This window comes from Paramormyrops kingsleyae, chromosome 10 (genome assembly GCF_048594095.1).
Source record: "Paramormyrops kingsleyae isolate MSU_618 chromosome 10, PKINGS_0.4, whole genome shotgun sequence".
Taxonomy (NCBI): Eukaryota; Metazoa; Chordata; class Actinopteri; order Osteoglossiformes; family Mormyridae; genus Paramormyrops; species Paramormyrops kingsleyae.
Genome location: NC_132806.1, coordinates 12,836,335 through 12,850,880, shown reverse-complemented (window position 1 = coordinate 12,850,880; position 14,546 = coordinate 12,836,335). Strand labels below are relative to the sequence as shown.

General features: G+C 53.9%; 1 protein-coding gene across 3 annotated transcripts in view; it reads left to right on the top strand.

The window, feature by feature from the left end:
• diaph2 (diaphanous-related formin 2) overlaps positions 1-14,546 on the top strand; it is a 277,431-nt gene that overhangs the window by 236,688 nt on the left and 26,197 nt on the right. For all 3 annotated transcript variants that reach the window (XM_072717314.1, XM_072717315.1, XM_072717316.1), the window contains one exon: positions 2,958-3,093. In XM_072717314.1, coding sequence (XP_072573415.1) covers positions 2,958-3,093 — 136 coding nt within the window. The remainder of the gene's footprint in view (positions 1-2,957; positions 3,094-14,546) is intronic.

Sequence of the window (14,546 nt, the reverse complement as noted above, 5' to 3'; positions counted from 1 at the left end):
GGCACGTCACTTCTGCAGTGTGAACTGGGGGGGCCAGAATTCATCACTGTTTCTTATGCTCTGGGTGTGTGGGGCTAGCAAAGTGCTTTCTGTCGTCTATGCCGGGGAGGACAATATGGGGCAAAGCCCAGGATTTTTTTGCCCTTCATTCACTTACAGTGCGGGGCAGTCAGTATGACGGCCTCTTTCTACGGCTCTGTGTTCCCTTCAGACTGCAAGGTGGCCCTTCCATTTCTCCAGGACCGGTGCAGGAGACGGGGTTCGAGGGCCAGGCAAAAGTCAGAAGCAGGTTCTGTGTAGTATCTCCAGCCCTCCATGACCTTCCCTTCATTGTGATGTCATTATTTTTATGTGCATTTTCTGCCGTTGTTTTCCTGCAAGAGTGGTCCTTGCAGGTCGCATTCCTTCCAGCAGGGGCAGAATCCCAGCACCCAGGGGTCCGCCGGGTATTATTATATCCATCTCCCTCCTTCCCCGGTCCCTGATTACAGAAGTCTATCGTCACCTGTCTGGCTCTAGTTTTAAATAACCCGTCCAGTGTTGTCTAATTAACGCGGGAGTTTTAAGCCAAGTTTCTGTAATCGGCTTTGCTAATGACTTTGGATTATTTCAAGTGCAAACGCAATTATCTGGTCTAATTTTGCCTTATCGTATCGATTAGTGTCCGCCGCCGTCAACCTGAGCACATCCTGTGGATTCCAGTCTAGCTTTTTCGTTTTTGAATTTGTCTCATGTGTCACCGTTTCAAATAAATGCCAGCGTGCAATTGGTCAGTGTCGCCGTATATTGAAATAACACACGGGTGTAAATAGCAGTTTAAAATGTTTTGTAGTAATCATAGTAATGCTTAGAGTTTAAATTGACAGTAATCAAGTTAGTCTCAATGACAGTGAGAACTGTAATTTAATTTTTTTTTTACCTTGTTCCTCATGACGAATACCCAGAATTCTGTGTGCTCTTTGACAAACTGTTTTTCTGAATTCTGTTTATTAGCTGTTTGCCGAAACTAAGCCTTTAAAAAAATACCCCGTGTGGCTGCTGGTATCATGCCTCTGGAGCATAAGAAGGAAATCAGCAGCGAAAATACCGACGCTGTTGCCACCACAAGCTGAAAGAGACACACTGGCGACCAGCAGCTTTTACACGCTTGTTGCCATGGCGATTAGAACCACTCTGTGTTTGATCAATGTTAGATAATTACGTAGTGCGATTATGTTTACCGTCTGAAAAGCTTGTTTGTTTATTTTACGATTCGCCAGCAGGAAGTATTTTTGTAGCCATGAATAAATAATTATCCACATAATGATCTAATACTTAACACCTATTTGTATGTGTAATGTATGTGCAAAACAGATGAATTAGGATACTTGGGCAGTGTTGTGCACAGATACATGCATGTTTCCTTTATGTGCATGACGTGGTTGTACTGTTAGTTTAGAAGATGCTTCTGGCGAATGTGCTTATAGAATTCTCATCTGTCGGCTCCTGTTACCTGTTTGGCCCGTGCACTTGCTTGCTTCATTCATAAATGAATAGAACGATAACCAATCAGGCCGTGGGCCTGACTCCAGTAGGAGGAGCCTGCAATGCTATTGGCTGGCATGATGCTGATGTTTCCCTTCAATGCTCCTTGGCCGCGCATCGTCACCATCATCTCTTTCTGTTCTAATGGGCCCAGAACTCCTGGCCATGCTCCCCGCACTAGAGCAAAGGTGGTACGCTCCCGTCTCTCCCCTCGACGGCGGGGTCTGTGGTCCTGTCCGCCTTCAGGCCAAGGTGATTATGACTTTTGGGCCGGGACAGCGAACACGACAGCTTATTTCTGGGATCAGGCAGAGATGGGACTGGTACAAAAAAAATGTCTTTTCAGGGGGGACACGAGCCTGTAGGACAGGGACAAAAAAGGCAACAGAGCAGGGCCAGGTCTCAGCTGGCATCCGGACTTTGGTCTGGGTTACAGAACTCAGATGCCAAAATGCACCAGGCAGTGTGTGAGGGACAGGTGGGCCGTCGCCATGGATAATCTCCATCACCTGACTTCCTCCCGCTCCATGGTGCCTCTCGTCCTCGTGTTATTTTTTGCATGGTGCGCGGCGGTGCGTGACCGTCCCCGACTTGGCCCGGCTTGCGTGGCGCTGAGGGTCGCGCGCTCGTCCTGTGAGATCCAGCTCGCGCTTTCCGGCATTTGAAGGAGAAAAGAGGTGAGGTCGCTGTGGCCCACTCAATAGCTCCGGGTTTAGCCCCTATGCCCGGTGGGTGTTACTGCTTCCTCCAGACCTCCTTTCGTGGGACCGCTGCTGGTGCCCCCCCCCCCCCCACCCCCGGAGATGTTGGCTGTGGTTCTTAGCAGCTGCAGCGCCCACCAGGTGTATAAACCGCATTAAAAGAAGGCAGGTGGGTGGTCGGTTCCGTGTGTGCATGCGCGGGTGCCCATCTGGACGCCTCGCATCTGGGCGACGGTGGATCTGTGAGCACTGAAGATGTTGCTTGTTGCCTGGCTGGAGCTCGCAGCTTGGAAATGATGGTTAATGCTCGCCGCAAGAAGTGATGCGATCACCCCCCCTTCCCACCTAAAAATGCTGCCCATGTCGATCACAGCTGATTAGTGGCGGGAGAGTGCCACAGACGGCTATATAAGATCCTCGGAGCAATTGGGAGGTGTGGATGCCCTCCCCTCTCAATGTCTTAAAGGTCCTCTAACTTCACAGGCAGGTTCTGTTCCATGTTCAGCTAGCACCCCAATTTAGGCTCCGTGTTTCCTTTGAGCTTGCTGAAGACATGGGGAGAGCAAAAGAATATGTGTGAACCGTGGGAAAATGGTGTGATGACTGGAAGAGGGAACCTTGCTTTTACCACACTGTCCGCTTGATGGATGCTTTTCCCGAAGTCCTATCCGACGTGGGAAGATCTGGCGGCTGAACCTGCCCCGTATTTATTCCTGTGCCCCCCACTTACAGGAAGCTGTTAAGGAGAACCACAAGAAGAGGGAGATGGAGGAGAAGGTGAAACGGGCCAAGATGGCTAAGGAGAAGGCGGAGCGGGAGAAGCTGGAGCGACAGCAGAAGAAGAAGCAGCTGATTGATATGAACAAAGGTAGGGGGGCTGGGGGGGGCGGCTGTATCTGTGAGGGGAAGGGCCGAGCTGCGGGTCAGGTGAGGGGTGTGCTGTGGGTGGGTCACCTCAGGGGAGTAGTTCCCCTGCAGAGATCAGCTTTAAACCCTTTACTCAGGCTTTTAATTGCTTACCAGAAATCGGCCCGTGGACTTTCGGCCATCAGTCACTTTTAGGGGGCATCACCCTTCTATAATTTCAAAGTCGATGTGTCCCATTTACTTTTAAAAATCCCCCTTTAAAGTCCATATTTCCATTCTGGCCTGCCTCCTATTGTAAGAGAAATGTTAAATGAGCTTGTTTAGCTGCATCGACTGGGTATCCTTTACTCTCCCTAATCAACTTTATTTCCCCTGTCTGCGCGCTTTACAGAGATGCATCATTTGTACAGCAGCTCTTTGTCACGCCGTACAAGTGTGGGAATAGAACAAAAGACATTATTGATCTCAGCAGTCTGTGAGAAATCCTGCTGCTAGGACACAAAAATTGAGTAATTATATGTCTTTTTGCTTCAAAAGGGAGGCGGCCGCTTGATGCACATCTCTTGGCATAATTGCGTTTCGGCGTGGCCGACATTCCGGAATGTCCGGAAGGAGGCAGGACCGGCAGGACCGGTGGCCGTGCTTTTTCCTGCTCGGGTTTGCGGTTGGTCCTTGGAGGAGCCACGTGCCCCCATTAACCGCGAGGCGTTCCCAGCGAGAGAGAGGGAGTACGTCTCCCGGGTGACGGCTTCTCTGATGTCGCTGGGGTCCCAGTGCTAACGTTCCTGCCCTCTGGCTGCTCCCCCCAGGCTAAAGCACTTAAATATCATCAGTACACACCATTACACACACACTGTCACAGACACACTGCTGCGTAGACACCATTACATGCGTAGACACACAACGTTGCACATGCACAGACACACTGTCAGGTACACACCATCACAGAAGTCTCTGTATGACCCTTACGGCAGCCTGCCTGCCAGGTTCGAATGGCGTCGGGATGTCTGAGGCAGCCTGACAGCGAACTTGCCCCGTTCCTCACCGTTATCCCGCTCTGCCTCATCAGAGATCGGAGCCGACTTCAGCCTCCGCCCCATTTGACTACCCCAGCTTGGGATTTCATACGTGAGGGAGGTGAGAATAAAGGAAGAAGACAAATAAAACTTTGCTGATTCTAACTCGGGGAGATGGAAGCTCCCTCCGTATCGACGGGAATAGGGCGGGCCTGTCAGCTTGGATGTGCGCAGGAAGGTGTCTGGGTTATGCATTCGCCACTGTTCCACACGCGTGTCCGATGATGGGGCCTCGTTCCCCCCGCTGCGCCCACATGCCCCTCATTTAACAAGCAAACAAACAGATAAATACATAGTCCACCTTTGCTCAGGCCAACACTTCCAGGAGGCTGTCGTCGATGTGTCACGTTCCATTGGGAATTGCACATCCCACTGTCTTTCCCGGGATGCTGCGTGCTGCCGTAGCGATGTGGATAGCCGTCTCCCACATTTCCCTGTGGCTCTCTAAACACACCGCTTTGTGGTTTCCTAATGCCTCTCTGAGTTTTTGCGTTGCCTGAAAAAAATTAATTAAATTCCGCAGTTATTTAATCCCCCCCCCCCCCCGACATCCTGATTCCTGTCAGATCTCTGCGTTCAGTCTCCCTTCTGTACCTCGCTTAAAAGTGCCGCGGAGAGTTCCGGAGCTGACTGGAAGTGGATCAGCTTCCCACGTGCCACTGCTGGACGCCGTTAGCTTTGTCGCTGCTCACTTTCATCGCGGCTGTCCGGGGCGGGGGGGGGGGGGGGGGTTAGTCAGAAACGGGGTGCGGCTCCTCCACCAGGGACCCACAGGGCACAGCCTCCCCCTCACCCAGAGTACCCCCTGTGCCCTCACATTTAATGACATTTCAGGCGACTGTTTCATAACTACGTGGATTTTCACTCATTTCGTAAATTGGGATGTAATCCTCTTCATGTGCCAGTGATTAACAATAGAAATACATTTTTAACAATAATTAAATTCGTTCAAATTTGGCCGGATGGGTGGGGCAGGGCTGTGGAGGGGGCGTGGATGACAGCAAACACTGAAATCTGGTGAATAATGCAGTGAACAATCCAGCCAGTGTAGCCTGAGCTCATTTCCCTGCGTTCATGGCGCGCGGCTCCTTCCCCGTGGCGTTTGACTGATGGCGGAAGTGAGCGGGAGCCAGAACTGTTTGCCATGTGAAGTATTAGAAATACTAATATGGGAAATTGCTTATGAAATCATTACTCGGGTCCCCATTAGTTTTAATTTGTCGTAAGTGGATTTCCATCTTCTCGCAGACTGACCAGATGTTCGGGGTGCACCAGGCAGCGTAACCCGTGGAAAAGCTGTGGGAAGCAGGCCTTGGGGGAGGGGGTCTCTGAAGGGAGGGGGTCTGCAAATGACCTGTGCCATAGGGTGACACAGTGTGGTAATGGACCCATCCACTAGGGGGCTCCCTTTCTTGAGTGAAAGTCGCTAACTAGGTTGGAAGTCCTGCCTCACTCCTTGGAGTTACGTTCTCCTCTCCGAGCTCAGCATGACCTGACATACAGAAAGCTTCGGTGACAGCTTGCTGCGTTGGATCGGTGGAGGGGGGGGACATTCGACCAAAATTTGTATTTTTTTTTATAAACAGATTAATGAGCAGACGTTCTCACTCGGATTACGTGTTCTAGGCGATTAATCAAAACAGAACACAAATGAGGGCCGGTCTGACCTCTGAAAGAAAAAGGCATGAGCCACACTAAGAATCCCGTAAAGGCGCTAGCAGGATAAAGGATTCGTCCTGTGGAGTATCCTGTTTAGGCCTTGTGTATAAATGTGCCGGCCCCCACTGTTATGCCCGTTTTGTCTGCAGGTTTTTCAGGTGCTTGCGGGCATTTTTTATCAGCTGGGGGGAGGTCCAGTATTCTTCTCCCCACCCCCCCCCCCCCCATGAATCAATCACCGGCGTATGCTTCCTGAGCAGCCCGTGGGGCAGATCAAGGGGCTACGCCTCCCCACCATGCCACGGCCGGTCCCGGACGATCAGCCCCCCGTTTCTCTGCATGTCATGTGGTCACCCACCCCCATCCCCCCCCCCCCCCCCCCCACACAACATCGGTCGTGCTTGAGCCCCAAGCCCCGGCTTCTCTCCGCTACTCCATGTTTACAGGAAGTGCTTGCGGAGAGAGAGTGCCGGCAGGAAACAGGATAATGCAGAGTGCGCTCAGTCCGGCTGACACCAGGATAAAACACAGCCATAGCGCCCCCCTCTGCTTCTGATATCCACACGAGTGCCTGGATTCGCAGGCTGCTGCTGATGTGTCTTTATGTCAGTAACAGCAAAGCTACTGGGGTAGGAGCCTCTTTCTCGTATTTCAATCTGAGCTCGCTGCGTGCAGCCTGCGTGAGGGGTCACTCTGACCACAGAAACTGGACCTTTTTCCTTCATCTGTGGCCTATACTACGAAGCGGGGTTACTGGCTTATCGGGGTAACTTGTCGGATTTAAGGTAGTCTGGGCAAAATGTAAGCGAAGGAATATTAAGTTCATTTAAACTGTGGAATCCGACAACTTACCGCGATAAGCCAGTAACCCCGCTTCGTAGTACAGGCCACTGGACAGACGAAAGCAGAATATTAAAAAGTAAATATTTTGAGAGGTAGTGTTAATGAGGACTGTGGCCTGCGATGGACTGGCACCCCATCCAGGGTGTCCCCCAGCCCTGTGCCACCTGGGATAGGCTCCAGGCCCCCAAGACCCTGAGCAGGTGGAGCAGTCAGAAGCTGAGTGGATGGAATTTTTGCCAAAATGCTCACTCTGGGAATTTTCCTGGCATGCCAGTCTCAGTTTTATATGCCGTTAAATTACACAGACAGGCTGTACTCTATAACGCCTCCCCGAGGCCGAGCAGTCTGCCGGCAATGCTCCTCGCACCGCCCCTCTCTGAGGGTCCTGCCCCCCACCCAAAAACTTGCACCCGGCAGGTTGAGAGCTGGGTGTCTCTGCTGCACTGGCCTGGCTGCAGTTTGGGGAGGAGAGGCGTAACAGCCCACAGTGTCTCGGTGTCCTGGCCGGAGTCTTGGTGGGAGTCTCGGAGTCCTGGCGGGAGTCTCGGTGTCCTGGCCAGAGTCTCAGAGTCCTGGTGGGAATCTCGGAGTCCTGGCTGGAGTCTCGGAGTCCTGGCTGGAGTCTCGGTGTCCTGGCCGGAGTCTCGGAGTCCTGGTGGGAGTCTTGGTGTCCTGGTAGGAATCTCGGTGTTCTGGCAGGAGTGTCGGTGTCCAGGCGGGAGTCTCAGTGTCCAGGCGGGAGTCTCGGCATCCTGGTGCTTGTCTTCGAGTCCTGGTGGGAGTCTCGGTGTCCGGGTGGGAGTCTCAGTGTCCTGGTGGGAGTCTCTGTGTCCTGGTGGGAGTCTCTGTGTCCTGGTGGGAGTCTCAGTGTCCTGGTAGGAATCTCAGTGTTCTGTGAGGAGTCTCTGTATCCAGGCGGGAGTCTTAGTGTCCAGGCAGGAGTCTTGGCATCTTGGCACAAGTCTCTGTGTCCTGGCAGGAATGTCAATGTTCTGGCAAGAGTCTCGGTGTCCCGGCGGGGGTCTCAATGTCCCGGCAGGAGTTTCAACCAGCCGCATTGTGAGTCACTCCAGTGAAATCATTCCCACTTTCATCATCTTCCCCCTCCCCCCAGATGTCTACACCCAAAACCATCATCTCCTGCTGTGTCATCATTACTCAGCAAACTGTAGGTACTCCGAATCTCCAGCCCTCCCCTCGTAATAACCCCCTCACCCCAGCAGGTTCTGGGGTCTCGCCCGTCGGCCATATCCACTGCCCACCGCCCTGCCCCCTCATAGTTATCCTGAGAGACGCTGCCAGAAGGGCAGAATCCTTATCGAGCACCCGCCACCCCCCCACCCCCCCCCAGTCCTGATAAATAACCAGCATGCTCAGTAGCAGTCGCAGCCCTCCCGATTTCCCCCACGCTGCCGTGCGACGCCTCTCATAATCTCATGATGTTTATACACAAAGCGCTCTGCTCAGAACCCCAGGTTATGCAGAAGTGCTGATTATCTTCTGATAATTATTTAGATTCAAATTAACGTTACTTGAGGGACCCTTTTCCCCTTGGAGTTTTTGTCTTCAAAATACATATTGAATAATCATTTAAATAAGAAACTTTTATTCTTTTGTATTAATATATTTGTAGAAAAAAGCTAATTAGACCACTACTAAAAACTCTAATCACTTTCAGACAGTTTAACTTAATTTGGCTGCCTGTCCCTCAGGTCACGCAGAGATTGCAGGATCCATCTGAGAGCACTTTCCCGTAGTTAAATCTGAGAGCCCCCCCCCCCCCCTTCAGTAACGGTTTCATCAGCGGGTGATGGCCAGAGATTCGGGCATATTGAACAGTAGCCGACTAGGGGACGCACCATGGAGAGCTTGCACATGCTGTGCATGCATAGGGGTCCTTAGCGTGACTTGGCTGGGGGTATATTGCTAACAGGCAGTCAGGTAACCGTATGCTTGTGGTCCATGGTACTCTGAGGAGTCCGATTTGACTACCCTGGCCTGTCCCATTGGATGGCAGGTGACCTGCCCCGTTGGTTGGCTGTGTGTGGCACCCTCACGATCTGGCACCCGTTTGGCCTGCCCCTGCCTCGTCAGTCTTGTTTCTGTCCTCCAGCCCACAGGGGGCAGCAGCCATCAGGTGTTTGCCCTTCCCTACCACTGGGCTGCCTCCATCTCCTTGTCAGCCTCCAGTAGGCTGTGCTTCTCCCCCGTCAGGCCCTGCTGGGCTGAACTCACCCCCACCCTTCCGTTGGCCTGCCCCCGTCTCCCCTTCACCCCTGCCGAGTTGCTCCTCCCCCCACCTTTGCACGCCCACCCCCAGCTTCACTCGAGGTTGCCCACGAGGATGACAGTGAGGAAGTATCTCTAATCAAATGACAGAGAACATCAATGGATCTGCTTTTGGAGCTGAAACGCCTCATGACCTGGTGACACTTGATCCATCTCTTTCATCTCTCTGTCCCGCCTCTCCTTTCATGTGGGCTCAAGCTCTCCCCCCCACCCTCATGCCTCCCATTTTATAACTTTTGCTGTGTCAATTGAATCTTGACCTCTGGTGAAGGTCAGTGGGCCGACCGTTTCTGAACCCTGGCCCTATGGCCACGCCCACCGCACCTGCCCCTGGGGTGGCCCCAAGAAGCCGGGAGGCCCCAAGGGAAGGGTCCCCAAGGCAGGTGGCGTGGCAAAAAGTGAAACCCCATCATGGGGGCAAGAGAAACTTGACAAAAAAGAGCTTTAACATCCCAGCTCTTTATATCTGTGGTTTAACCACCCTGCCTCATGAAGCTATGAGTATCCTGTTAACCTGGTCATATGAACCCCAGTGACAGGAGTGTTGGGATCATTTAATGCCACTCGGAGGTGTCAGTTTCAGTCACAGAGTCAAATAAGTCACCTCATTCCCAGCTCATTCCGCTCTCATTCTTATCCTCTGCTCCCTACCATACAGCTGTGTGACTGCGGATCTGTCCTGGCTGCACATCCCCACTCTCTCGTGTTTATCGACGGTCATGGGGGATTCTGGGAAAATGCGCAGAATTAAAACACGCATGTGTCGAAATACGACGGGAGGTTTTTGACGCCGACCGATCGGAGCCGGGGTTGTTTATCCTGCGCTTTTGTTTGGAAAGCGCCAGTCGTGAATATCAATGAGAATTCCTCTGTAAACGCTTGTCACCTAAGCGATATATAAAGCGCTGAACAGGTTTCTCTCCCCCCCCCCCCCCCCATATGCCTCACGAATGCCGAGTGGGGAGACATTTTCCCGTCCATGCGAATAAGAGAGTGACATTTAGAAGACAAAATGTAGTACAAGGAGAAAAAGATGTGTAGCACACTGCTTTAAATGCCAGTTGAACACGAGCCATTGTGTCCCACGCACGGGATCACGGAGGCGCTAAGAGCCGTGAAATGCAGACGGGCGCGTCGTGAGGTAATCGAATTAAAGGCTTCAGGCCGAGCCCGTGCCGCTTGGCTGGAGGTCCCCCGCAATCTCTGTCTCATCACCCGAGAGCCTTTCAGCAGCATGTAAACATATCGCCTCACATTTCGGGGTCCCAAACAGCCACCAGCTGCTGTGCAGGCAGAGTGAGCTGAGCCTGGTGAAGGTTCGGACCCCAGGCGTGACCCAGGTGGGCCCGTGGCCTGGGGGCACGTTTGCAGTGTGCATGTTGGGGCTTGGGTTTCCCGAGCGAAAAAATCCCCATCAGAAGAAATCGGTAATCTGGAAAAAAGAGAAGCGGAGCACTTGCTGTTTCTGCCCGTTACATGCGCATCTTCAAATTAAAAGCAGATATACAAGAATTCAAGCCCTTTTGTTTTTTCATTCTTAAACTCAAGGAAACATTAAAAATCACGCCACCATCCTCGTCATCGCCGGCGATGTATGTCGACAGGTTTCTTCCTAACCCTTTGCGATCTGGCACGTTTATGGAATGTTCTCTGGCATCGACGCCGTATGAGATGCAGTATTGGGTGCGATCGCCCCCGACCTGTCTGTTGTGCTGCTACGCTTCTTGTTCTGGGTTTTGTCTGGGTTTCTCTCTCTCTCTCCCCCGCCACCCTCAGATCGGTGGCGCCTGACTGTGTTTTTGCTCGCCTGGCTCCCCGGGGGCGGGGATAATAAGCTCCGACCCACCACCGGGCAACTCGTCGGGAAGCTAATCGGCAGCGTGAAGCTCGCAAATCCGGCTGAGAGTTCTACTCGTTATCCCCCTAATTAAAACATGCGGTAGCGCACCCATAAATACATTCCCGCCAGCGGGAGCAGGAGCAAGAGGCAGGGAGTGGGAGATGGGGAACAGGAGGCGAGGAGCGGGAGACAGGAGTAGGAAAGTAGGAGCGGGAGGCAAGGAGCGGGAGGCGAGGAGCGGGAGACAGGAGTAGGAAAGTAGGGGTGGGAGGCAGGGAGTAGGAGGTAGGGAGCGGGAGGCAAGGAGTGGGAGGCAGGGAGCGGGAGACGGAGTAGGAGGTAGGGAGCGGGAGGCAGGGAGTGGGAGGCAGGGAATGGGAGACGGAGTAGGAGGTAGGGAGCGGGAGGCAGGGAGTAGGAGGCAGGGAGCGGGAGACAGGGAGTGGGAGGTAGGGAGTGGGAGGTAGGGAGCGGGAGGCAGGGAGCGGGAGGCAGGGAGTAGGAGGCAGGGAGTAGGAGGTAGGGAGCGGGAGGCAGGGAGTGGGAAGCAGGGAGTAGGAGGCAGGGAATGGGAGGCAGGGAGTGGGAGGCAGGGAATGGGAGACGGAGTAGGAGGTAGGGAGCGGGAGACAGGGAGTGGGAGGCAGAGAGTAGGAGGTAGGGAGCGGGAGGCAGGGAGTAGGAGGTAGGGAGCGGGAGGCAGGGAGTGGGAGGCAGGGAATGGGAGACGGAGTAGGAGGTAGGGAGCGGGAGGCAGGGAGCGGGAGGCAGGGAGCGGGAGACAGGGAGTGGGAGGCAGGGAGTGGGAGGCAGGGAGTGGGAGGCAGGGAGTAGGAGGTAGGGAGTGGGAGGCAGGGAGTAGGAGGTAGGGAGCGGGAGACAGGGAGTGGGAGGCAGGGAGAGGGAGGCAGGGAGTGGGAGGCAGGGAGTAGGAGGTAGGGAGCGGGAGACAGGGAGTGGGAGGCAGGGAGAGGGAGGCAGGGAGTGGGAGGCAGGGAGCGGGAGACAGGGAGTGGGAGGCAGGGAGTGGGAGGCAGGGAGTGGGAGGTAGGGAGCGGGAGGCAGGGAATGGGAGGCAGGGAGTGGGAGGCAGGGAGTAGGAGGCAGGGAGCGGGAGACAGGGAGTGGGAGGCAGAGAGTAGGAGGTAGGGAGCGGGAGGCAGGGAGTGGGAGGCAGGGAGTAGGAGGTAGGGAGCTGGAGACAGGGAGTGGGAGGCAGGGAGTGGGAGGCAGGGAGCGGGAGACAGGGAGTGGGAGGCAGGGAGTGGGAGGTAGGGAGCGGGAGGCAGGGAATGGGAGAGGGAGTGGGAGGCAGGGAGTGGGAGGCAGGGAGTAGGAGGCAGGGAACAGGAGGCGGGGAGTGGAAGACAGGGAGCTGGAGATGAAGTGAGAGACAGTGAGTGGGAAACAGAGCGTGGGAGACGGAGTTGGAGACAGGGAGCTTGAGGCAGGGAGGAGTTGGTAGGTACTGGGCAGGAGCAGCATTAATGGGCATGCCCCTATGCCCCTCCCCCATCTTAATAAGCTCATTAATAGGCAGGCATGTACCCCGCTAGGTGCTGGTCTGCTTGGGGTTATAGCGGACCTCTTGCCTTTAGGCCTCCTTAACCCTTCTCAGTTATCCAGAGGCTCAGGAGACCGAAGTCGCTATAATTCCCAAGCATGCCTGCGATGTGCTCTGCTAATTGGCGAACGACGGTCCGATGGTTTAGCGGTTTGGAGAGTGCCAGAACCGGAAGAGGGAGGAAAGCGTGATGTTTCTCGGCAGACTCTGCCGTGGGGGCGCAGTCTGGCTGCTAAGTGACCTCACACTGGTGTCTTACCGCCGGTTCTGTGCTGCAGCTGTTTTGTTTGTGCATTTTGAGTGTGGAGTTCAGATGTGCCCCCCCCACAGAAATCAGCCCGAGGGTGTACAGTTAATGGAACAGCCTGTTTTAGTCACTCTGGGCCCGGGGCCGGGAGATTCTCCCCTGAAGCGGCCCCGCGACCCGGGTACTGGTTGTTATGGATGATGAATTGCACTTTAGTTTAGCCAGAAGTAGGACAGATCGATCAAAGTGGCAGGTGTCCCCCTGCGATGTCTGGGTCTCAGGAAGGAGGGAATGAAGGAGGGAGAGAAGTGAAAGGAGCGATAAGGTGAACGGAAGAATGAAAAAGAAGGACGAGCAAGGAACACAAGAAATGAGTGAACTTTTTGGTGCTTCCTGGTCTCAGCACAGATGCTGGGTCTGAACGGATGTGAGCGCATTGCTGTTTGGCCTGGGGGGAGGCGTCCGTGTCACGGCTCAGCTTGGCCTCCGGAACCTTCCACCCGTCAACCGGCACCTGGAGTCACCGTCCTGTCACAGGTGGCCGGCATCAGGTCCGGCGTGTGACGGCTTGTCTAATTAAGCCTGGCTTTGCTTGGCCACCTTTAAATACAGCCGGGGGGGGGGGGGGGGGGAGGTCGTCAGCAATGATAAAGAGAGAGAAATACACATGAAAAGAAATAACAATTAATGCCCCTCTAGACATGCACCTCCCTCTCCATCCGCCTGTTACTCAGTGAACCGTTAAACTCCTGAGTTACATTGTTTTGGGATATCGAAAGATTCTTTTGGAGGGGGGCACGCCTATCCGGGCCAACACAAGAGCACGGGGCCCCTCCTAAAATTAATTACAACTCACCGTCAACTTGCCGTTTATAAATTAAATTTGCTGACTGTAATTTTAATCCCCAACGTGCAAGAGAACAAAAGATTGATCACAGTGCTTGAAACTGCTACCGTTGACACCCCCCCCCCCAAGAAACCTGAAGCGAGCAGCCTGGCCCGGCGGTAAACATTTTTCCGAGTGGCGGTTACATTAATGATGGATATCGCCGTGCCGCCGAGGATAATCCGTCACCGTAATGATGCCGCTGTAAAATATCGTCTGATGTGGACCGCGGTGATGGAGAATCCAGCCAGGACTTCATTAGCATGAGGTAAAGATAGATGACCCAGATAAATGGCCCAAACTTTATTACTTCCGCGTGGCGTGGAGAATGGGGGGGGGGGGGGGCGCTGTTCCAAGTATCCATGTCCATAATTCCTCCCTGCGATGGCCTGGAGATTCCGATTTTCCCCTCAGCTGGGACCCCGTGCACCGTGCCATGCTAAACCGTGGTGAAGACCACTAACCTGCCCTCGTGGTCGGCGTCTGTCAGGGTCCATCAGCCGCTCCAGTCATCTCCCGCCACCTCCCCCCACCCAGAGAGCTTATTCCTGCATGCACTCGCCCTGCCTAATTACCTCATCTTCTCCTTTATTTATCTTGATTATGAGAACACCTGTTGGAGGGGGGGGGGGGGGGGAACAAGTGTGGCCTTCATTTTGGACAAAATAAAGAAACGGATCACAATACGGTACAGTATGAAGAACCCCAATGATGTGCCTGAGCGCTGGGTAACCTCGCCTCAGACTGTGCCACCTCATTGGCTGCTCTGTGAAGCCACGTTGATGACAGCAACAGTGAGGTCATGAGTGTGCTCTGGCCCACATGTAACCCGGTAATCTTACCACTTCTGACTTGTGGAATAACTTTGGATGAGAGGATGCAACAGCACCCCCCGTAGCTTCAGGATACAGAGAGAACTGCAGGCTGACTGGCCAATAGCGGAGGGTGTAGTTGGGGCGTACATGGTATGACACTGATAATGTGAGTGGTGTGGGGGTTGGTTGTAGATACATTGGATATTATTGACTGTGCTCATGACCCATTCCCCTG